Source organism: Chrysochloris asiatica, unplaced genomic scaffold (genome assembly GCF_000296735.1).
Source record: "Chrysochloris asiatica unplaced genomic scaffold, ChrAsi1.0 scaffold00451, whole genome shotgun sequence".
NCBI classification, from domain to species: Eukaryota; Metazoa; Chordata; class Mammalia; order Afrosoricida; family Chrysochloridae; genus Chrysochloris; species Chrysochloris asiatica.
The window spans coordinates 1,118,193-1,141,104 of record NW_006408969.1 but is presented as its reverse complement, the minus strand read 5'-3'; the positions used below and the strand labels follow the sequence as shown (position 1 = coordinate 1,141,104).

Sequence of the window (22,912 nt, the reverse complement as noted above, 5' to 3'; positions counted from 1 at the left end):
GCTTTTGACCTGTAACACAGACTAAAACTCTAGCCCCTTGGTTAGTCACGTAATAAAGAAACATTCCAGCATCCTAACATGATACCCCTGGTGATCTGCTCTTGTAAAGTATTGTTGTTGTTGTTGTTAGTTGCCATCAAGTTGGTCTGACTCACAGTGACCCTATCTATGCACAACAGAAGAAAACACTGCCCAGTCCTGCACCATCTTGCGAATGTTGCTATGCTGAAGATGGTTGCTCCCACTGCATCAATCCATCTTGGTGAGGGCCTTCCTCTTTTATGCTGGCACTCTACCCTATAAAGATCACAGCTTAGAAAACTCTATGGGGTAGTTTTACCCTGTCACATGGAGTCGCTGTGAGGTTGAATAGACTCCATGACACCCAATAACAACAACAACTGAAATTCAGATTTAACCGGGAGTCTGGCAACCCTACCTCAAAGCCTGATGTATTTGCACTGAGCAGTTATAGAGAAATGTTACCCATTCTAGCCTTAAACACAAATCAGATGAGATTAGGCATGCTGCTTGGAACACAGTTCATTAAGCATTGTTATTCTTGTTGTTAGGTGCCTTGAGTCAGTTCTGACTTCTAGTGACCCTAAGCACAAGAGAACAAAATATTGCCTGGTCTGTACCATCTTTAGAGTTGTTATGTTTGAGCCATTGTGTTGCAGCCGCTGTGTCAATTCATCTCACTGGGGGTCTTCCTCATTTTCACTGACCTTCTGTGGAGTACAGTGGGATCACCATGGGTTGTTTTTAGGTGCCTTTGAGTCAGTTCTGATTCATAGCAACCCTGTGCCCGGTTCTACAGCATCCTCACAATCATTCCTGTGTGCAAGCCCATGGTTGCTGCCACTGTGTCAGTCCATCTCATTGAGGGTCTTTCTCTTTTTAGCTTCCCCTCTACTCTGGTAGCGTAGTGGTTACAACTCGGGCTGTGAACCTCAAGGTCAGCAGTTCGAAACTACCAGCCGCTCCATGGGAGAAAGATGAGGCTTTCTACTCCCGTAAAGATTTACACCCTCGGAAACCCTGTACAGGGTCGCTATGAGTCGGTTCCGACTCCACGGCACATAACAACAACAACAACTACTCCTGATGATATGTCCAATGTATGTGGGATGAAATCTCACCGTCCCCACTCCTAAGGAACATTGTGATTGTACTTCTTCCAACACAGATTTGCTCCTTCTGGCAGTCCATGGTACTTTCACAATTCCTTGCCCACACCATGATTCCAGCATCTTCCTTCATCATTATCTTGCTTTCATATACATACATATGTTGCTCTCTGAACCACCAGCCATTTGCATGTGAGGTGATTGAGAACACTATGGCTTGGGTTTGGCCACCTTAGTCCTCAAAGAGAGGTCTTTGCTCTTTAACATTTCAAAGAGGTCTTTTGCGGCAAGTTTCCCAATGCAGCATGTCCGTTTGATGTCTTGACTGCTACTTCCTTGAGCGTTGTGGATCTAAGCAAAAATTCAGTCTTTTCTCTGTTGATCGTGATGTCTATTGGTCCAGTCACTAGAGCACTGCCCTCTATGTAACATGGACTGTGCACAGGTCCTGTTTGAGGCACTATGCCTATATTTTCCATAATTCTCATGATGCCTCAGCACATTGTGGTGTCATTATTCCCATCTAAGGTTTAGAGGAATGAGCTCAAGTATGAGGAAGGAGGTGGGAAGAGGACCGAGTACAAGTCCCTAGTAGGGTTCAAGGTCCTTGGGTGATACAAACGGTTTGTACTGGACAGCTAACTGATAGGTTGGTGGTTCAAACCCATGCAGTAGCACTACAGAAGAAAGACCTGATGTTCTGCTTCCATAAAGTTGACATCCAAGAAAACCCTGTGGAGCATAATTCTGTTGTATAACACATGAGGTCACCATGGTTCTGAATCAACATAATGACAGTGGACTTAGGTTTTTTTTTGAGGGTTCAAGGTGGGCAGTACCTGAGCATACACAGATGGCAGGTGCGAGGAGGGAAGTAGGAAGGGGTGAACCAGAGAACCCTGAGGATGCTCCCTTCTGCCTTGGTTGGCTGGCTTAAGTTTCTCAGCTGTGTGTTTTGAACCCACGCCTACTTGCCCAGACTTCATCCCGGGACTAACCCTCCTTTTATGCTGTTTAAATATTTGCACCTGGACAGAGGGATGGCGGGAAGGCAGGGCTGATTTCTGAATGGTTGCAGGGTGGGGCTGGAGGTGGGGTGGGGCAGATGCTCAAAAGATTGATGAGGAGTGGGGCTGGGCTACAGTGCAGGGGTCAGCTAGGCCCCCAACCACAGGTCAGAAGCTCAAGGTGGGTCCTTAGATGGGACCCTTCCCTAGCTGGCATTCCTGTGGTCCTCCTGTGCCGGCAGTGAGCTGGACTGTTTGCGTCATTACCAGTGCACCAACTGTGCAGCAGACACTGTCTGTACCATCTCCTCCCAGGACACATCGCTCCTAGAACCACAGGATACTGCCTTCGTTTTACACATGGAGTCACTCTTCGGAGCTTATGCAGTGAGTAGCCAAGGATTAGACTGCAGGTTAAGAACTCCAAATTCTGGGTTTTTAGCCTCCTGACATCTTGTCCAGTGAATCCCCTGGATCGGAGGAGTGAGCTCCCGTCATTGGAGGTATGCAAGCAGGTTTGGGCGGCCCACTAAGAATGGATGCTTTGAGGGGCTTCCTCTCCTGAAATGCTTCCACAAGGTGTGGTTGGCAGAGTCACCTCCAGGGGACCCAGGTCTCTGGACTCCCCGTCCAGTGCTCCTTTTGGTCTCCAGATGGGAAGAGACAAGAATCCCTTCTCACAGGTTTCTCAGCATCTTGGATTTTAAGACAACCTGGCCTTGACCCTGACCCAGGAGTCCTGGGTGGAACAGACAGTTAAATACTTGACAGCTAACTGAGGCTTTCTACTCCCGTAAAGATTTACACCCTCGGAAACCCTGTACAGGGTCCCTATGGGTCGGAACCGACTCGACGGCACTTAACAACAACAACAACAACTGAAAACCTGGTGGTTCCAGTATACCCAGAAGTAGAAGAAAGGTCTGGCAGTCTTTCTCTGACAGACCAAAGCCTTGAAAACACTATGGAGTTTCCACTCTGCACACATGGGGTCTCCACATGTGGGACCCGACTTCATGAACTAGCAACAACAACACCACTAACTGAGAGGTTGACAGTTTGAACCCACCTAGCAGGACTGCAGAAGAAAGGCCTGGTGATCTGCCGCTGTAAAGATGACAGCTAAGAAAACTATGGAACAGTTCTATTCTGAAACACTTGGGGTTGCCTGGAGTCGGATTCAGCTCCTAACCGGTGACCAGGTGATGCTGAAGCTGCTGACTTAGGGGAAACGTCTTTTACAGAGCCCTTCCCCTGTGGCCCAATGATCTTAGTCTATGAGTCCCTCAAAGACAAGACGATGGGCACTTCATCCCCGAAGCTCTCTCCATGCCTTGCATGCAGTGTTTGTTCCCAAAATGTGGGGCCAGTCTCTCCCTCTCTGTGTCAGCCTCCACGCACCATCCTTGTGCTCTATCCTAGCCGACATGCCCCCACTGCACAGAGTGGCCCGTGATTGGAGGCTGACTTTGAGATGGAGGTGAAACAAACGTGTAGAAGGTTTATTAGGGAGTGTTTGGGGAGCCCTGGTGGTACACTGGGTTAATCATTGGGCTGCTCACTGAAAGTTTGGTGGTTTGAACCCACAAGCCATTCCTCAGGAGAAAAATGTTGAATTCCACTTCAGAAACTTTAGGGAGCAGTCCTACTCTGTCCTATAAAGTAGGGTCACTATGAGTTGGAATTGATTGGGTGGCAGTGGGTTTGGTTTTATTGTTTTGGTCTTAGGAGCAATCAGGAATGGGTGGAGGGAGAGGAGGCTGGGCCATGCTGCAGGTTCCAAGGAAGGCTGGACCTACTCTTCTGGGAAGGGAGCTCGGTGAACTCTTCAGAACTGAGTGCAGATAGGGGCTGGACCTTCATACCCATTTGTATCAGTCTGGCCTGGGGGCCACTCTGGGAGAGAGCAACACCTCGGAAGAGACCAGCGCTCTCTGCAGTGAGGCTGCCTCTGTCCCCTAAGGGGCTGACGTCTGAGTGTATAGTGAGTCACACAGCTCTGCCCACAAGCTCAGACTGTTTCTCAGTCTCATCATCTGAGCAAGAGCTCTGAAAATGGCACCTCTGCCCACAAAGCCCTAGAGAAGTTATAATGAGTAATACAGGTAAATCTTCGAATTAACTCATTGATTCAGCGGAGTCTGCCCAGTCACTGCTGTGATGATGATGAAGATGATGGTGGTGGATGCAGGCAGTGACAATTTGTGGGATTGGATTTCTAAGCACAGAATACTAAGTGGCAGGTCTTTGAGGCCAGAGAGATAAACTGAGGCCTTGAAGACACCTACTGGTTGGTGTCAGAGGCAGAATTTCCAAGGCTCAGGCCCTGTGCTCTTTGCTAAGGGGAACAAGACCCCAGAATCAAACATGTTCTATTCTACCCACTGCCACTGAGTTGAACTGCTCCTTAGAGCAGTTAGGTTTACAAGACATAGACTTACAAGACTGTAAATCTTTATGGGAGCAGACAGCCTCACCTTTTTCTCAAGGAGTAGCTGGTGGGTTTGAACCACCAACCTTGCAGCTAGCAGCCCAATGCTTACACTGCGCTACTATGTTAACAACACTTCTATGTTGTTGTTAAGTGCCAGTGAGTCAGTTCTGACTCATAGGAACTCTGCATAGGGTTTCCAAGGCTCATAAATCTTTGCAGGAGCAGAAAGCCTCAACTTTCTCCCACAGAAAGGCTGCTGGGCTCGAACTGTTGATCTTGTTGTGGTTTGCAACCCAGTACTTATCCCAAGGTTTCTATTAGAGATCCTTTTAATAATCCTTAAACAGGACCAAGACAAAGCAAACATAATCTTCCAAATGAGGGAGACCATAAATATACACACAGCTGATGGAGTCCACTGACTTACAGCCTTATAGTTTATTATATATGACAGAGAACAAGGAAATCATCACAAGATCATGATTGTTGGTCCATCAACTCATCATTGTTGCAGACGGGCCTGCAGAAGCAGAGAAAGGACCATGACTGGGATGTGTACATGATAGCAGCATATGAAAGGTTACATGATTGTTACTGGGGATTTGATTGCCTGGCTACGTGTGATCATTATGACTCATGATCATGTGACCCTGAGTCATAGTCACCAGAATTCCAGCCTATAATTTCAATTAGGTCATGTGCATTAGATTGGCTACCTCTTCCAAGACAGATTTGTTCATTTTATTTGTTCAAATAAACAACTGTCCTGGCAGTCAGATGCATCAGTTCTTCTCCAGTCTTCCTTATCGCATGCACATACGGTGACTAAAAATATTTTGGCTTGGTCAAGGTACATCTTAGTTCTTTAACACTTAAAAGAGGGCTATTGCAGCAGTTCTGCTCAATGTCATTTGATTTCTTGATCCTTCTGGGATGGGACCATGCAAATAAGGTGTATGAAAACCTAACATGGGGCTTAAAATGAACCTCCCAAAGGCAGAAACAGGACCTTACTACCATCAAGAAAGAAGAGCCAGGATTGGAGTGGGACTCCAGATTCCTGTGCTGAACTTCCTTGATCCAGGAGACAGCTGTGACACCAGAGATGGTGAGAGGTGGCAAGAGGCAGTAGCAGAGAGTGGCAGCAGAACCAAGATTGAGAGATGCTGCATTGGGTTTTCCAGCTCACGGAGCAAAGAAACTGAGTGCCTTTGGAAAGGAGGTTTGTTTGCAGAGTGATGCACCTCTGGGCATTTGTCTGGAATGCTAAGTTTGCTGCCCCACGGAGCTAAAGCTGAGTGCTTTCTGGTGGATGTTTACTGATGGAGTGAAGTGTCTTCTTGGCATTTATTGGCTGAACTAGAAAAACTTTGTAACACTTGCCCAAGCAGGACAGAGGCCAAGGGGCTACATTGGCTGAGAGACAAAGGACTGGAGAGAGATGTGCATCATCCATAAGAGGAGGCTCTCCTGGTTGAAGAACGGTAATACTGAGCATTCCTGATCCTGAATTTGTAGCCCATTACTTCCCTAAGAAACCCCATAATCATGAGTATTGTCTGTGAGTTCCGTGCGCCTACTGCAATGAATGATCAAACCCAACAGAGAAGTAGAGAGATAGCGGGTGTCAGAATTGGTGAAAAGGGGGAGGCTGGAGGCATGTCTGACTTCTGTCTTATTGGAATCGGCCTTGGGTTGATGCTGATGGGGACTCTTCTCATTCCCCCTTGTGAAGTTAGAGACGCCACCCACGCCATTTTTACACCCTCTTATGATATTTATTGGGGTCGCTATGGGTCGGAACCAACTCTATGGCACTTAACAACAACAACAACAACAATGATGCTTATTACCTTGTTTGGTCCTTTTGTAGCTTTATTGGTGGTGTTAGTGCTACTGAGTCGATTTCAACTCAGATTCCATGTGACACAGTAGAACTGCCTCACAGGGATTTCTAGGCTGTGATCTTTACTGGAGTAGATCATTAGATCTCTCTCTAGGAGCCACTGGGTCAGTCCACACCACTGATATTTTCAGTTACAGCTGACCACTTAACCATTGCCCCACGTTGTTCCTTATAGCCGTCAGAGACAGGTATTATTCCTATCATCCTGTGAAATAGCGAGAAAGTAAAGGTTCAGAGAGGCAATGAGATTTCCCAAGAGAGCATGTCTAATTGGTAGAGAGACCAGAGTATAGCATTGAAGACCAGCTATGCTGCTTCCTAGCTTGATTGGACCACACTGCTTTCCTTAGCCACAGTTTCCACACCTGTAAAATGGGGCCAACTCCACGGGTCTCATCAGACAGTGTTCAGACTTAACAAGAGCTTTCTGCGAGCAGAGCCCAGATCAGAGTTTAGTGAGGCTGGACAGAGACCTGGAGTAAGGAGCTGTCCACAGGATTGGTGCTGACATGGCTTCAGTGGTGGGTTTTCCTCAGAGAATGTGACCAAGGAGACTCTGAGCTCTGTCTTTCCTCCTTAGAGGGGAGGGAGGAAAGGAAGGGAAAGGCTTGAAGGGTAGGAGGAAGAATCTGCTCTCAAACAGGTGCATCGATTGAGTCCAGCAGGTGACAGGGCAATGGGGAGGAGAACAGGGACCAGTGGGGGGATGATTCCAGGAATCAGCTCCTTTCACCCCCACCTCAGATCCTGTTGCAGTGAACAGGATTAAGAGATGGTTTGATAACCACAAGGTCAGTAGTTCAAACCCAGCAGCCACTTCTTGGAAGAAAGATGTGGTTCTCTGTTCCCATAAAGATTCACAGCCTTGGAAACCCTATGGAGCTGTTATTCTTTGTCTTACAGGGTTGCTATAAGTCGTAGTCGACATGATGGCAGAGGGCTTTTTTTTTTTTTTTTTTTTTAATTTGGAGCTGAAACAGGCCTTTGAGAGTTTCTCATCCAATTTTCCCACTTTCATACTGAGGAAACTGAGTCCCAGAGAGGAAAAGAAGGTTGCTGCCGTCCCATGGTACTTCAGATCAGAGGATCAGAGTGGGGTCCAGTATCCAGGGAAGCCGAGGAGAGATGGGCTGCTGGAGGGTCAATGCCATGGACAGAGGCACGACTGTCCCTTAGGTCTCTGCCTTCTGTCAGAGGCACCCAGAAATGTTTTGTGAGCGAATAAATGAGTGTCGTAGAACCCACATAGTCTGGGAGTCCATCTGGGGCTGAAATGCTGTCTCCACTCCCTTCTTTTCACTCAACCTTCCTTTTCCAAAATGAGATCACAAACCCACCTGCTATGTGTCTAAGCAGAGATTTGAACCCATATCCTCTGGATTCCAGGGCTGATTTTCACACAAAATTCTGATACTTGTACAGACCTATTTCGTCCCCTCAAGGAGTCCATGAGTGGCAAATCTGGTTAAGCACTTTTGCGAACCTTTACACCATACCAGGCACTGTGAGAGGTTTCATGACTAAAGCTGTGAACAAACAGACAAGGTCCCTGCCCTCATAGAACTGATGTTTAGTCGAGGGTGGTTGGCTGCCGTCACGCAGCTGCTGACTCATGACGAGCCCATGTGCAGCAGAATGAAGATCTCCCTCAGAGCTGGGGTGCTCAGCTTCATTGGTGCAGCCATTGTGTATTTTGAGTACTTTTAACCTAGGAGTCCTGGTAGCCCAATGGCTGCTAACAGAGAGGTTGGTGGCTTGAACCCACCAGCCACTCCTTGGGAGAAAGATGAGACAATCTGTTTCCATAAATATTGACAGCCTTGAAACCTGGGGAGCTGTTCTCCTCTTTCCTATAGGAGCTGACTTGATTGCAGTGGGTTTCATGGGGGTTGATAGAAATTGACAATCACTGGGTGGCATAGTGGATTGAGCACTTGAAAAGACAGTAGTTGAAATTCATCATCCAATCCAAGGGAGAAAGATGAGGCTGTCTACGCCCATAAAGATGAACAGTGTAGGAAGCTCTAGGGAGCAGTTCTCCAGTGCCCTATAGGGTCGCCATGAGTTAGAATCAACTTGATGCCAGTGAGTGTGGTTTTTGGGTTTCAACCTGGGGGCCCATCCTCCATTACTCTTACCAGATAATGTTTTGTTGTGATCCATGTGGTTTCATTGGCTTGTTTTTCAGAAGTTGGTTGCTAGGCTTTTTGTTCTTAAGTCTGTCTCAGTCTGGAAGTTCTGATGAAGCCTGTCCACTGTGGGTGACCAGGCTGGTATTTGAAATACTGGTGGCATAGCTTCCAGCATCACAGCAACATTCAAGTCACCACAGTACAACACACTGACAGACAGGCGGTAGCCAGGCGAGGCAGACAGAGCATAAACTACTAAACAGGTGGATCATGACCAGTTCTCTGAAGGCAATGCGTGGAGTGGGAAGGGCTGCCTTGGATGACATGATCAGGGAATGCTGCTCCGCAGAGATGACGTTTAGTGTGATGCCTTGGATGCAAACAGCCTAGAAGAATAATTAAAATGCAAAGCTTGTAGCTTTGGGCAGCCTCAGACCTGCAGAAGACTTGGTGAGGAGAGTGTGGCAGGAAAGCAGTTATCCAATCAGCAAAACCAGTCCCACTGCTGTCTAGTAGCAACCAGCAAAACCAGTCCCACTGCTGTCTAGTAGCAACCAGCAAAACCAGTCCCACTGCTGTCTCATAACAACCCTATTGGACAGAGTAGACCTGCTCCATGGGTTTCCAAGGCTGTCATTCTTTATGGAAGCAGGCAGCCTCAATCTTTCTCCCAAGGAGTGGCTGGTGGGTTTGAACTGCTGACCTTTTGGTGCGTACCCCAGTGCTTAACTCACTGTGCCACCAGAGCTCCTTAAATCATCACAGACCACCTAAAACAGAACTTGATGCAGCCTTTTTTAGGTACCAGTTTTGGGGTTGTGCTTGTGCTCTGGAGCATAAAGGGGCTTCCCCTCTCCTACCCTCTCTGTCTTCCAGGTGAAGCAGATCATGGAAGAGGCCGTGACGAGAAAGTTTGTCCATGAAGACAGCAGTCACACCATCTCCTTCTGTGGTGAGTCTGTGGCCCGGCACCTTGAAAATGCCTTCTTCCTTTGTGGGCTGCCCCGGGAAAATGGAGCTTCTCAGCTGGGGTTCTCCCACGGTATTTTCTTGTAACTGGACTAGAGCGACCCCTGGAGAGGGGCCCACAGTTGTTGCTGGAGGTGTTGCACCCCACTTCCTGTGAGTTCCAGTAACACTGACTAACCACGAGCTGAAAGAGAGTCCACATCCAAAGAGCACAGGACTAGTGTTCTGTACTCTCTGCCTAAGGTTGTCAAGGGAGCTGATGGATGGGGGCTTTAAAAGGAAATAGGGAATTAGAGCCAGTGAACTATCCTGAGGGATGCCGGGCAGCTGTTTCAGAAGGGAGACAAATTCAGAGCTTGACTCAGACCTCCCCTCTGGTCCCAGAAGTTCACTGTACTGCCAGGCTCTGACTGTGGAGTCTGGGGTCAGTTAGTGTGTATATGGAAGTGGGAGAGCCTTTTTCTTCTCTAAATGAGACCATGCTTACCGCACTCCCCACCCCCACTCGACCTTGGCTCTCTGAAGAGATCTGAGTGAGAAGACACGTCAGGCTATGGCTTCCACCAGATGGCCAAGACACCGCCAGATGGGCCCACAACATGCCATGACCTTGGAGGCCACTGACTGCAGTTCACTGACATCGCTGGAATCAAATCCTATCTCTGCCTCTCCTTCAATCAGGGGCTTTAGGCAAGATTTTTTCAGTAGGATCTGCTTAACAGGTCAGCCCCAACTCAAAATGTATTTGAGTTATGACAAGTCACACTTTTGACCATCGTGTTTTTTTGTTTTGTACATCTTATTCATAGTATAGAAAACCCCTGATAGTACAGTGGGTTAAATGCTGGGTTGTTAACTGTGAGGTTGGCAGTTCCAATCCACCAGAGAGCCTCGGGAAAAAGATGAGACTGTCTGCTTCTGTAAGGAGTGACAGTCTCAGAAACTCCAGGGATATTATGAGTTGGAATCAACTTGACGTCAGTAGGTTTAAGTTTTTGGATGAGTCAGAGTTGGTAATATGTGGACATTTGTTCCAGACTGACTGCTAACTAAAGAACAAAGGATGAACAGTTAAATGGAAACTTCTCATTTCCTATCAAACCAAACCTTCACGCTGGTCTGATACCCTATAGGTGCCCAGTCAGGAGCAGCTTGCTGGCTGCCTTATTTAGCTACTGTTGCTTTAACACAACTACCACAAGTAAATAGCTTTAACAAACTGAAATTTATTCTCTCACAGTTTAGGAGACTAGGAGTTTCAATTTGGTTGCCATTCAGTATCTGTAAGCCCAGCATCCCTTGGAGATCTCCATGTGTCTTGGCATCAATCTTTCCCTGGATCTAGGAGCTTCACAGTGCAGGGATCCTGGGTCCAAAGGACACACCCCACTCGTGGTTCTTTTTTCTTGGTGGTAGTAGGTCCCTCTGAGCTCTGCTCACTTCTTTCTCCTTTTGTCTCTTGTAAGTAAGAGGTGTTGTGGCACACACCCTTGGGCGGTGGCAGGATAACAGGTGTCACATCCCACCCTTTTATTGGTTTATCACATCAGATCACATCATGGGAAATCATTCCATAGCTGCCAAACCACTGAGAACCCAGCCACGCTGATACAGATTTCTGTTGTTGTTGTTGTCAGGTGCCATCGAGTCGGAACCGACTCATAGCGACCCCATGCACAGCAGAACGAAACAATGTCCGATCCCGGGCCAACCTCACTATTGTTGCCACACTTGAGTCCATCAATGATGCCACCTGGCCAATCCATCTCGTTGGGGGTCTTCCTCCCTTTCTCTGACCCTCCACCCTACCCAACATGACATCCTTCTCCAGAGACTGTTCCCTCCGGACAACATGTCCAAAGTATGAGAGATGAAGCTTAGCCATCCTGGCCTCCAAGGAGCACTCTGGCTGCACTTCTTCCAAAACAGATCCATTGGTTCTTTTGGCAGTCCATGGCACTTTTAGTATTCTCCTCCAACACCACAACTCAAAGGCATCAATTCTTCTACGATCTTCCATATTCACTGTCCAGCTTTTTCACCCATATGAGGTTATTGAAAATATTCAGTCCAGGACACTGACTAAGTAGTATATTTACTTTGCAAAAAACGTTGATTATGCACCTACTGTGTACCAGCAAGGAGCCCTGGGGTCATAATGGTTGAATACTCTATGGCTAACCAACGAAGGTCACCACTTCGAACTCATCTGCTCCTCTGAAGGAGGAAAGCCTGGTGATGTGTTTTGGGAAAGATTACAGACTCGGAGACCCTGTGGGGCAGTTCTGCTCTGTCCTATGGTGTCACTGTGAGTCAGAATAGATTTGAAGACAGACAACCACAGCATACCAGTGTGAGTTCTTAGTCTGCTGTGTAAGACAGAAGATATGATGATACTTACTCAAAACTATACCAAACCCAGCTGTCACATTGATTCCAACTCAGCAACCCTATAGGACAAAGTAGAACTGCTCCTTTGGGTTTCTGAGACTGTCATTGTTTATGGGAGCACATAGCTTCATCTTTCCCACAAGGAGCAGCTGGTAGATTTGAACTGCCAGCCTTGTAGTTAGCAGCCCAATGCTTAGCCACTGTGCTAGTTAAGAGACTTAATTGTTGCTGTTAAGTGCCATAAAGTCAAGTCAATTCTGACTCATGTTGTTGTTGTTGTTGTTATGTGCCGTGGAGTCAGTTCCGACCCATAGCGACCCTGTACAGGGTTTCTGAGGCTGTAAATCTTTATGGGAGCAGAAAGCCTCATCTTTCTCCCACGGAACAGCTAGTCTGACTCACTGTGACTCTATATAGGGTTACTGAGGAGCAGCTGGTGAGTTTGAATCACTGACCTTGTAGTTAGCAGTCCAGTACTGAGCCTACAGGACTCCAAGATACTTAATTGTTGTTGTTGTTGTTAAGTGCCATCAAGTTGATTCTGACCCATATCTACCCTGTATAGAGTTTCCAAGGAGCAGCTGGTGAGCTTGAACCACTGACCTTGTAGTTCAAACGACTTTGCAGTCTGATGCATTAGCCCACAGCACCACACCAGGACTCCACACCAGGGAATGGAAAATACCAGGAATTAAATATGGGCTGTATTTCCTTAGGGAACATTGAGGCTCAGAGAGAGGAAGTGATTTGCTTGAGGTTACACAGCAAGTTTATTGGTCCAGTGGTGAGGATTTTTGTTTTCTTTACATTGAGATACAATCCATACCAAAGGCTGTGCTCTTTGATCTTCATCAATAAATATTTTAAGCCCTCTTCACTTTCAGCAAGCAAGATTGTATCATCTGCATATCGCAGGTTGTTAATGGGTCTTCCTCCAATCCTGATGCCACGTTTTTCTTCATATAACCCAGCTTCTCCAATTATTTACTCAACATACAGGTTGAATAAGTATGGTGAAAGAATACAACCCTGTCGCACACATTTCTTAATTTTTAAGGTAAAGTGGCAGCATCAGTGGGCTCAAGTGTGTCAACGATAGTGAGGTTGGCCCAGGATGGTGCAGTATTTCGTTCTGCCATGCATAAGGTTGCTATGAGTCAGTACTGACTCGATAGCACCTAACAACAATAACAACAGCACAGCAAGTTAACAGGAGAGTCCAGGCTACAACCCAAGCCTCCTACTCTGAAGAGCGTTGGACAGGCCTGCAGGCGGAACAGCTATGTGGGAGGGTCATGACTAAATGTTCCCTTCAGAGGTCCTAGCTGGGGGTACATGTTCACCCTTCTGAGCCTCAGTTTCCATATCTGATAAATGGGGTGTCCTTCCCTGTCCGTGACAAGAACTGAACAAGATCAGTAAACGTTAGCTGTTGCTGTCATTGCAGTAATGGTGGTACTGATGGTGATGATTCTTTAACCCAGATAAAGCCCAGCAGCCATGTGGTCCAGTCCTCTCTCTCCCTTGGACAGTAATAATAAAAATGTTCCAGAAGCACTGTATGCCAGGCTTTGTGTAAATGCTTTCTGCTTATTTGTTTGCAGTTTCATCCTAACAGCAACCAGATGTTGTTGTTAAGAGTCGACGAATTGGTTCCAACTCATAATGACCCTGTAAAGAGTTTCCAAGGAGTAGCTGGTGGGTTTGAACGGCCAACTTTATAGTTAACAATTTAGCGCTTCTCTTAGAGCGCCAGTATTTATACTATCCCAGTTTTACAAAGGAGAAAACTGAAGCCCAGAAAAGGGCAGTAGTGACCCACAGTCATGCAGCTAGTGGCCGGAAAAGGATGTGATCAGAGATGGTCTGACAGAGATAGCCACAAGCGTGGAGCCTCCTGAGCTCCCTTGCCCTGCCTTGAGGGGTGTGGAAGGAGGGGCATACACATCTTTCCCCTATGTTCCTGTTGGCACAGCTTTTGTGAGTCTTGGGGCCCAGACTGTCTGACTGAAGCCCCGAGTGAGACTGGCTGCTGAGAGTGTGGCCGAGGCCAGTCCTGCTGACCCATATGTCCCCACAGCGGCTGTGGAGGCATGTGTCCTGCACGGGCTGCGGCGTCGAGCAGCCGGTTTCCTGCGCAGCAACAAGATTGCGGCTCTCTTCATGAAGGTTGGCAAGAGCTTCCCGCCGGCTGAGGAGCTCAGTCGCAAGGTCCAGGACCTGGAGCAGCTGATCGAGAGCACGTGAGTTCAGGGCTAGGACGGTGGGCAGGGACAGCCCCCAGATGATAGGCACCCTCCCCACCCCATCCAGAAGCTCCAGCACTTCTCCCAGAATTTTTCCATCAACCTTCTCTGCTCCTCAACTCACCAGACTCTTTCCAGCCTCAGGACCTTTGCACATACTGTCCCGTGCAGCTGGCTGACCCTTTTTCCTGCTCTCCCATGACAGACACCTTGTCACTATTCAGGTCTCCCTTCCACTAAGTACCTACCTGGCTGTGCAGTGCTGTTGAGCTAGTCCTGACTCATATTGACCTGACATAAAACAGAATAAAACACTGCCTGGTCCTGCAGCTGTCTCGCCATCGTTACTGTGTGTGAGCCCATTGTTGCAGCCACTGTACAACCATCCATCTCATGAGGGTCTTCCTCTTTTTCACTGAGCAGATTTCTTTTTTTGTTGTTGTTGCTAAGTGCAGTGGAGTCTGTTCTGACTCATAATGACCCTGTGTAGGAGCGGCTAGTGAGTTTGAACTGCCAACCTTGTGGTTCAAACTGACCTTGAGGTTGAGTGCTTATCCTTTGATGCCACATCAGGACTCTATCAACCCTCTACATTCTTCTGCTTCTCAGTTCTTACCACTGTTTGTAATTCTGCATTCATCCATTTGCTTGTTGACTGTTTACTCAATAGTCGTTTGTCCCACGAGAGCTGAGACAACAGCTTTCACTTCTAACCACTGAAGTGAAGTAGCATCATTTCTTCTCTTGGTAACTGGTTGTGTGTATTGTGGGGAGGTTTTTGGATTGAATGAGGTCCATGAATATGTTTCACCAGACCACCATCTCGAGTCTGGTTAGGGCTGTAGATTTCAAGTCCAGCTCTGGCAGTGGCTGCCTAAGAACTGTGTTATGAAGGATTCTGCAGCTGTGATTGGGCTTTGTGAGAAAGAGTGCAGAGATTGATTGGACATGTCTGTGTCAGGCAAGGGATGGGATAGAGGCACATGTGTGCCTTATGTTCACCATCTCTGCCTTAGGGAATCATCCTACTTCACCGGATGAGACATGGCTGCTGCCCTTGCCCTTTAGCCCCTTGCCTGTCCAAGGTGCATAGTGGGCAGATCTCCAGGTTGGACTCTGCCAACTCCCGTTTAGAATCTGACTGCTCAGCCACGTGGTCTTTGGAGCACCTTCCAGGTCACCTGCTAAATTCCCAGATGATTACTGATAACGTCTTTCATAGACCTTCATATTGGGAGTGACTTTCTGAGGGAGGAATCGAAGATGCCCATGCCACATGGTAAAAAGAAAAAGCCATTCGTTCATTCATTTATGCATTCACTCATTCATATGTTGTTTTTTTTTAAACGAGTACCAGTTGCAGTCAGAGTTGATGCTGACATATGACAGAGTACAACTGTGCTCCACAGTGTTTTCAGTGGTTGGTGTTTTGGGAAGAGAAAAAGAGGAAGACCCCAATTAGATGGATTGGCACAGTGGCGGCAGTAATGGGCGCAAGTGTAGCAATGATCATGAGGTTGGCCCAGGATGGGGCAGTGTTTTGTTCTGTTGTGCATAGGGTCACTATGAGTCAGTACAAACTTGATGGCACCCAACAACAACAACAAAAACAACAAAAACAACAACAACAACAACACTGTATGTCAAGGAGTCCTAATGGAGCGGTGGGTTAAGCGTTGGGCTGCTAACTACTAGGTCAGTATGTCACACCAACCGACTGCTGGATGGGAGAAAGATGAAGCTGGTAGCTCCCTTAAAGATGTACAGCCTTGGAAGTCTTATGGAGCAGTTCTGCCCTATCCCATATGGTGATATGAGTCTGAATCGATTGAATGGCAGTGGTGGATTTACTATATGCCAGGCACTGGGAGTCTTGGTGTGACGCTGTAGGATAAGCATTGGACTGCTTCAAACCCACCAGCAGTTCCTTGGAAACCCTATAATATAATTGCTCACTCTGAGTCGGAACCAACTTGATGGCACTTAACAAGAAGAAGCACTGTACTAAGCTCTGAAAGATACAATGATCTGGAGAGTTCGTGCTTGCCACATGACCCGCAAACCCACTGCTATCAAGTTGATTCCCACTCATAGTAATCCTATAGGGCAGAGTAGAACCACTCATAGGGTTTCCAAGTCTTTATGGAAGCAGACTGCCACAGCTTTCTTCCAGGAAGCCCTGGATGAGTTTGAACCGCCAAGCGTTTGGTTAGCAACCTAGCACTTTACCATTGTACCACTAGGGCTTCTTTGGCACAGATGTACAGCCAATACATGTTTTATTTTTGAAAAAAATAAGTGAACTTAAATGTAAAGGTGAATGTTTTGTAGCAAAAGGAGGGGAGTGATTGCCTTTGCAGTCCAGGAGCTGAGGTCCCTGGAACCATCAAGGGAGAAGAGCAGAGAGTGGGACCCTACCCAGAGAAGCAGTGACGCCAGGGACGGAGGCAGAGACAATGGTGTGGAGAGATGGAGCAGTTGGGGACTCTAGACCCAGAGAGGGAGAGTGGCTGTGTGCTGACGACGCTGGGGGCAGGCTTGCAGGGTATACACTTTGGTTGGTTGATGATGCATGGAGGGGATTGTAACCATGGCAGTGAAACGATATACGATAGGATGAATGTAAAGCTAATTTCTCCCATGTAAACTATCACATAATTCACAATAAAACATTAAAAAAAATGAACTTAAAAACAAAAAACAAAACTGATTTACTGGTCCGATAAAGACTAGCGGAACCCCCAAGACTCTGGCCGTTGTTCACCCTCAGGTCTGGCACTGAACTCACCCTCGTGGCTCAAGTTTCAGCCAAGCAGTAGACAGATCCATCAGAGGAAGGTAACAATAGGGAGGTATGCATGCCTTAGAATAATCATCCATTTGAGACCAAAAGGGCAGCACTGATCCAAGGACAAAGTTCAGGAAGATTAGGAAAAAATGGGGAATGGAAACAGGAAACAGGAAGTGGGATGAGTGATGTCTTATTGTGGGGATGGCAATAATGAGATGAAACAAAATGTGTCTGATTTTTTTCATGGAAAACTGGTTTTCCTTGTATACCTTCATCCAGTTCATGATAAAAACAAGTTTAAATAAATAAGCGAGCTCTGGTGGGGTAGTGGTTACGAATCGGGCTGCGAACCGCAAGGTCAGCAGTTCGAAACTACCAGCTGCTCCGCGGGAGAAAGCTGCTCCGGTAAAGTTTAACAGTTTCGGAAATCCTGTGCAGGGTCGCTATGAGTCGGAGCCGACTCCACGGCACATAACAACAACAATAACAGCAATCCAGGAGGGCTGTCCAAGCTGAGACCTAAAGAGTGAAAAGGGGCCATCCCAGGAATGAGGAGTGTGGGAAGAAAAAAGGCTCATACCAACCACTCTGATCAATTTTTGTTTTCCTTAAAAAAAAAAAGAAGTGGGGTTCAGAGGAGAGCTATAATGTCAGGTGTTTGCAGATAACGTGGCACATTGTCTGGTGAGAAGGGTGGCGAGGGGAGTGGTGAAGTTAAACATTTTTCCAGTTGTGTAATTTTTGTTGTTGTTATGTGCCGTGGGGTCAGTTCTGACCCATAGCGACCCTGTATAGGGTTTCCAAGGAGCAGCTGGTGAGTTTGAACCAAGGACCTTGCAGTTCAAACAACTTTGCAGTCTGATGCATTAGCCCACAGCGCCACACCAGGACTCCTGTGGATATTGTTGTTGTTGTTAAGTGCTGTCGAGTCGATTCCGACCCATAGCGACCCTATATAGGGTTTCCAAGAAGCAGCTGGTGAGCTTGAACCACCAACCTTGCAGTTCAAATGGCTTTGCAATCTGACTCATTAGCCCACAGCACCACACCAGGACTCTGGATTTTCTTTTTTGTGAATTGTGTATTCTTGTTCTTGTCCTTTACTGAACTTGAAGACGGAACCAGATCCAGGGCCTCCAGGAGAATGTGCGCAAGCTGCCAAAGCTGCCCAACTTGTCCCCACTCGCAGTCAAGCACCTGTGGATCCGCACAGCTTTGTTTGAGAAGGTCCTGGACAAGATTGTACATTACCTGGTGGAAAACAGCAGGTGAGAGGGGTCCTGGGTGTACTCTGCTGCCTCCTGCTGACCTTTATGAGAATTGCATCTTCTTTCTCAAAGTCACTTTTTTCCCCTTTGATGTGCACTGAATTTGAAAGAGATTAAATAATCCGGGATATTCCACCCTGAACTAGGTGATTTTAGAACTTTGGGAAGATTCAGGTGTTTCATGCAGTGTTAGGTTTTTGGATTTAGGGTAGATTATGAGAATCCTAAAGGAGCTTTGGTAGCGCAGTGGTTACGAGTGGGGCTGTTAATGTCAAGATCAGCAGTTCGAAACTGCCAGCAGTTCGAAACTGCCAGCAGTTCTGCGGGAGAAAGATGAGGCTTTTTGCTCCCGTAAAGATTTGCAGACTCAGAAACCCTTTGCAGGGTTGCTGTGAGTTGGAACTGACTTGATGGCATTTAACAACAACAACAAGCCCTATACAGGGTTGCTACAAGTCAGGATTGACTCCTTGGCACTGAATAACAACAACATAACAGCAGTAACTAAGAACTTGGTGGCACAGTGAGTAGGCGCTCAGCTACTAACCAAAAGGTTGATAGTTTGAAGCCACCAGCCATTCTTCAGAATCAACAGTCTGAGTCTTGGAAACCTGACAGGGCAAATCGACTCAGTCCTGTTGCGTTGCTATGAATCAGAATTGATGGCAACGTGTTTCTTTATACACAGCTCAATACAAAGTGTAACAAAAATACTCAGCATGAACACTGGATTGATGATATCAATGTTACTTTGAAGAGCTTGAGGCCACGTCATATAGCTGAGTGTCTTAAACTAGTGCCACCAACATTACTCCTCAGGGCAGGAGACCTACTCAAGATGCAGCTGAGTAGCGCTTTATTGCCCTGATATAGTATGAGGACCGACATAATTAGGGCCTCTCAGTGACTTCCTGTCTGAAATGGAAAATGACATCAAAGCTGGAAGAATCTCACCCAGGCTTTGGGCGCCTCCCAGTGAGGACTCCTGCTAACTACAGAGGAGCTGTCTCACGACCCTATATTGAGCTAAGTGCCAAGTGCCTTTCTGTCTCTTCAAAGTATTTTCAGCAGTCCTGTTAGAGAGGTATTGGAGTCCTGGTGTGGTGCTGAAGGATAAGCACTGTACCTCAAGGTTGGTTTGAACCATGAAGCCGGTGGTTCAAGCTTACCAGCCACTCCTCAAGGTTGCTATGAGTTGGAACTGGTTCGATGAAACTTTACAACAAGAAATTGGAGAGACTGTCATTATTCCCCATTTACAGAAGGGCAGCTGGGGCTCAGAGAGGTAAAAGAGAGGGCTTAGACCCAGTTATGCCTGCTCTTCACCATGAGGCCCTAGATGACTCTCTGTTGGTCCTTATCCAAACCTTCATGTCTTCCCTTCCTGCCAGTAAATACTACGAGAAGGAAGCTCTCTTGATGGACCCGGTGGACGGCCCCATTCTCGCATCACTGTTGGGTAAGTGTTTGGTTGTGCTGAGCTTCATCTGAAGTCTCTGAGGTCTGCCCTTGGGGGAAGCTCCAGCCTCAGCCCAGCCTCGGCCATCATGTAACCTGCTCATGGTCTCTTGCTCTCAGGACCTTGTTCTGACCTCACTTTATCAGGGCACATGGGGGCCTCTCTGGTGGTAGATAGGAGGGGAGACTCTCCAGGGCTCTGATTCCCTGCAGTGGGGCCCTGTGCCCTGGAGTATACCAAGATGAAGACTGCAGACCATTTCTGGACTGACCCCTCAGCCGATGAACTTGTCCAGAGGCATCGTATCCATAGCTCGCACCTGCGACAGGACTCGCCCACCAAGCGCCCAGCCCTTTGTGTGAGTCTGAAGAACAGTGATTCCTTGGGGGGAGGGGTTGGGCTGAAGTCAGGGGCTTGGCAATGGGGTGGGGGCAGTGAAGATGTCTCCACTCTTCCCCCCGACACTTCCAGATCCAGAAGAGGCATTCAAGTGGCAGCATGGATGACCGGCCATCTCTCTCTGCCCGTGACTATGTGGAGTCCCTGCATCAGAACTCCCGGGCCACCCTGCTTTATGGCAAGAACAACGTTCTGGTTCAGCCGGTGAGAGTCTATCTCATATTCAGACAATGAATATTGTCTGAATCACTGGGGTCTAGCTCCACATTGTAGGGCAGGAGTTGAGTGGTTCCAGGTTGCTTATCCAGCTATCCATTTATTCATCTACATCCCCAACTGCCCACCCATCCATTCATCCACCTGCCAATATCTCCAGCCAGCTAGCACTCTCATTCTCTACATCTATCCATGTATCCACCTATTGTTCAGCTATTCATCCTCCCATACTTATATCTATCCACCCATCTATCCATTCTCCTACCCACTATCTTCCCACACATCCATCTGTCCATTCACCCATCTGTCAATATTGCTAGCCAGCTCTCATGCCTGCTCTACATCTCTGCATTCACCCCTCCAGGTTACCATGTTTTTATCTACCTGTTTATTCCACCATCTACCCATCCACCCATCTGCCTGCTCACCTAGTTGTTCACCCATGCATACTCCCTCCATTCATCCAGCCAGGAGCCCACATGCTTTTTTTTTTCAAGTTTTTATTGTGACTGAGTGATAGTTTACATGGGAGAACATCAGTTTTACACCATCATTATTTCACTGCAATGATTACAATCTCCTCCGTACATCATCATTCAACAGTATTTGCTTCTATTCCCTGTGTTTTGTTTTTTTGGGGGTGAAGGGATGTACACAAAACCACTCAGGAATGATAATATTAAGTGTATGATAATTTAAACAACCAAAGGGCACATTCTGTAAGCCTGCCCAGGATCCCATATTCTTATCCATATATTCATCCATGTATTCACCTACCTTTGCATCCTTGACCCACGTGTTGTTGATGTGCCTTTGAATCAGTTCCAACTCACAGCAACCTTGTATAGGGATTCCAAGGAACGGCTGGTGGGTTTGAACCACTGGCTGGTGGGTTTGAACCTCCGACAATGCAGTTAGCAGTCCAGTGTTTATCCTGCAGAGCCACACCAGGACTCCATTGTTGTTGGTAAGTGCTGTTGAGTTGGTTCCGACTCACAGTGAGCCTGTATAGGGTTTATGAGGAACAGCGGGTGGATTTGAACCGCCGACCTTGTGATCAAGTACTTATCCTACAGTGCCATACTAAGACTCCAGGACTCCATTTGTTGTTTGTTGTTAAGTGCCTTTGAGTCGGTTCCAGCCCATAGAGACCCTGTATAGGGTTTCCGAGGAGTGACTGGTGAATAGAAACAGGACTCCTTTATCCATCCCTAATTCACCCATGCATCTATCTACTTATCCATCCTCCACCACTGACAGACATTCATGGCTTATCCATCCTCTGCTTTCCATCAAACACCTCATTCTCCATCTGCCCATCTTTCTATCCAGCCATCCGTCCATTAGTCCATTTATTTTTTCAGTCCATTTACCTCTCACTCACTCAGCATCTACAGTGCGTCCACTCTGTGCTAGCTGCTTGGAACACCAAGATTAATTCGTTCTGATTGCTTCCTATGTGCTAACTGCTGTTTCCTCTACCAACTCTTTTAAACCTCAACCACACTTCAAGGGTGAGGCTGTTATGGGTGATCACACTGATGAACAGGCAATGAAATAAGGGGCATAGTTAGAAACGGAATTCACCATCTCCTTCTGGGCAGCAGTGTCGGGTCAGGCCCTGGGGAGGGAAGGTGAACGAGGCATGTACTCAACTCAGGGGTCTTTTGGTTGTTCCCACCCAAAGGCTGTCTGGCCACAGAATCAGCAGCAACTCAGCCCTCTGGCCACACATGAGACCCCCGAGTAGCCCCAGGCAAACCACCGCTCCCCTCAGAACCTTAGTTTGTGCATCATAATGCATACAAGGCCCTCTTTCCTTGAATCTAAGATGCACCATCTTTTGAAAGAGCCATCAAAAAGGGAAAAATGCTACTTAAATTATATATGTTGTTGTTGTTATGTGCTGTGGAGTCAGTTCCGACTCATAGTGACCCTATACAGGGTTTCCAAGGCTATAAATGTTTATGGGATTAGAAAGACTTGTCTTTCTCCCACAGAATAGCAGGTAGTTTTGAACTGCTGACCATGAGATTAGCAGCCCAATTCATAACGATTGTGCTACCAGAGCTCCTTTATATATATGAGTGAGCTTGAAAAAGTTTATGGAAAATGGAATTAAAAAAGATAATGGAAGTTAATAGCATTTACCTCTATTCGCTATAACTATTGCATTCCTCCTTGTGTCTCCTGCTACCTTCATTTTTCCTTTACTAAAGGAGCTCTGGTAGCATTGTTGTTGTTGTTGAACCGACTCATAGCGACCCCATGCACAGCAGAACGGAACAATGTCTGATCCTGGGCCAACCTCCCACCGCTGCCACACTTGAGTCCATCAATGATGCCACCTGGCCAATCCATCTCGTTAGAGGTCTTCCTCTTTTTCTCTGACTCTCCACCTTACCCAGCATGACATCCTTCTCCAGCGACTGTTTCCTCCGGACAATATGTCCAGTATGAGAGGCGAAGCTTAGCCATCCTGGCCTCCAAGGAGCACTCTGGCTGCACTTCTTCCAAAACAGATCTATTGGTTCTTTTGGCAGTCCATGGCACTTTCAGTATTC

At 47.2% G+C, this 22,912-nt stretch overlaps 1 protein-coding gene across 4 annotated transcripts in view; it reads left to right on the top strand.

Annotated features, from left to right (window-relative positions):
- Positions 1–9,491: 9,491 nt before the first annotated feature.
- SGSM1 (small G protein signaling modulator 1) overlaps positions 9,492–22,912 on the top strand; it is a 92,000-nt gene continuing 78,579 nt past the window's right edge. For all 4 annotated transcript variants that reach the window (XM_006877270.1, XM_006877268.1, XM_006877269.1 and 1 more), the window contains exons 1-6: positions 9,492–9,561; positions 14,050–14,212; positions 18,122–18,274; positions 19,666–19,733; positions 19,946–20,091; positions 20,205–20,336. In XM_006877270.1, the coding sequence (XP_006877332.1) occupies positions 9,498–9,561; positions 14,050–14,212; positions 18,122–18,274; positions 19,666–19,733; positions 19,946–20,091; positions 20,205–20,336 (726 nt within the window). In that variant the 5' untranslated portion in view covers positions 9,492–9,497. The remainder of the gene's footprint in view (positions 9,562–14,049; positions 14,213–18,121; positions 18,275–19,665; positions 19,734–19,945; positions 20,092–20,204; positions 20,337–22,912) is intronic.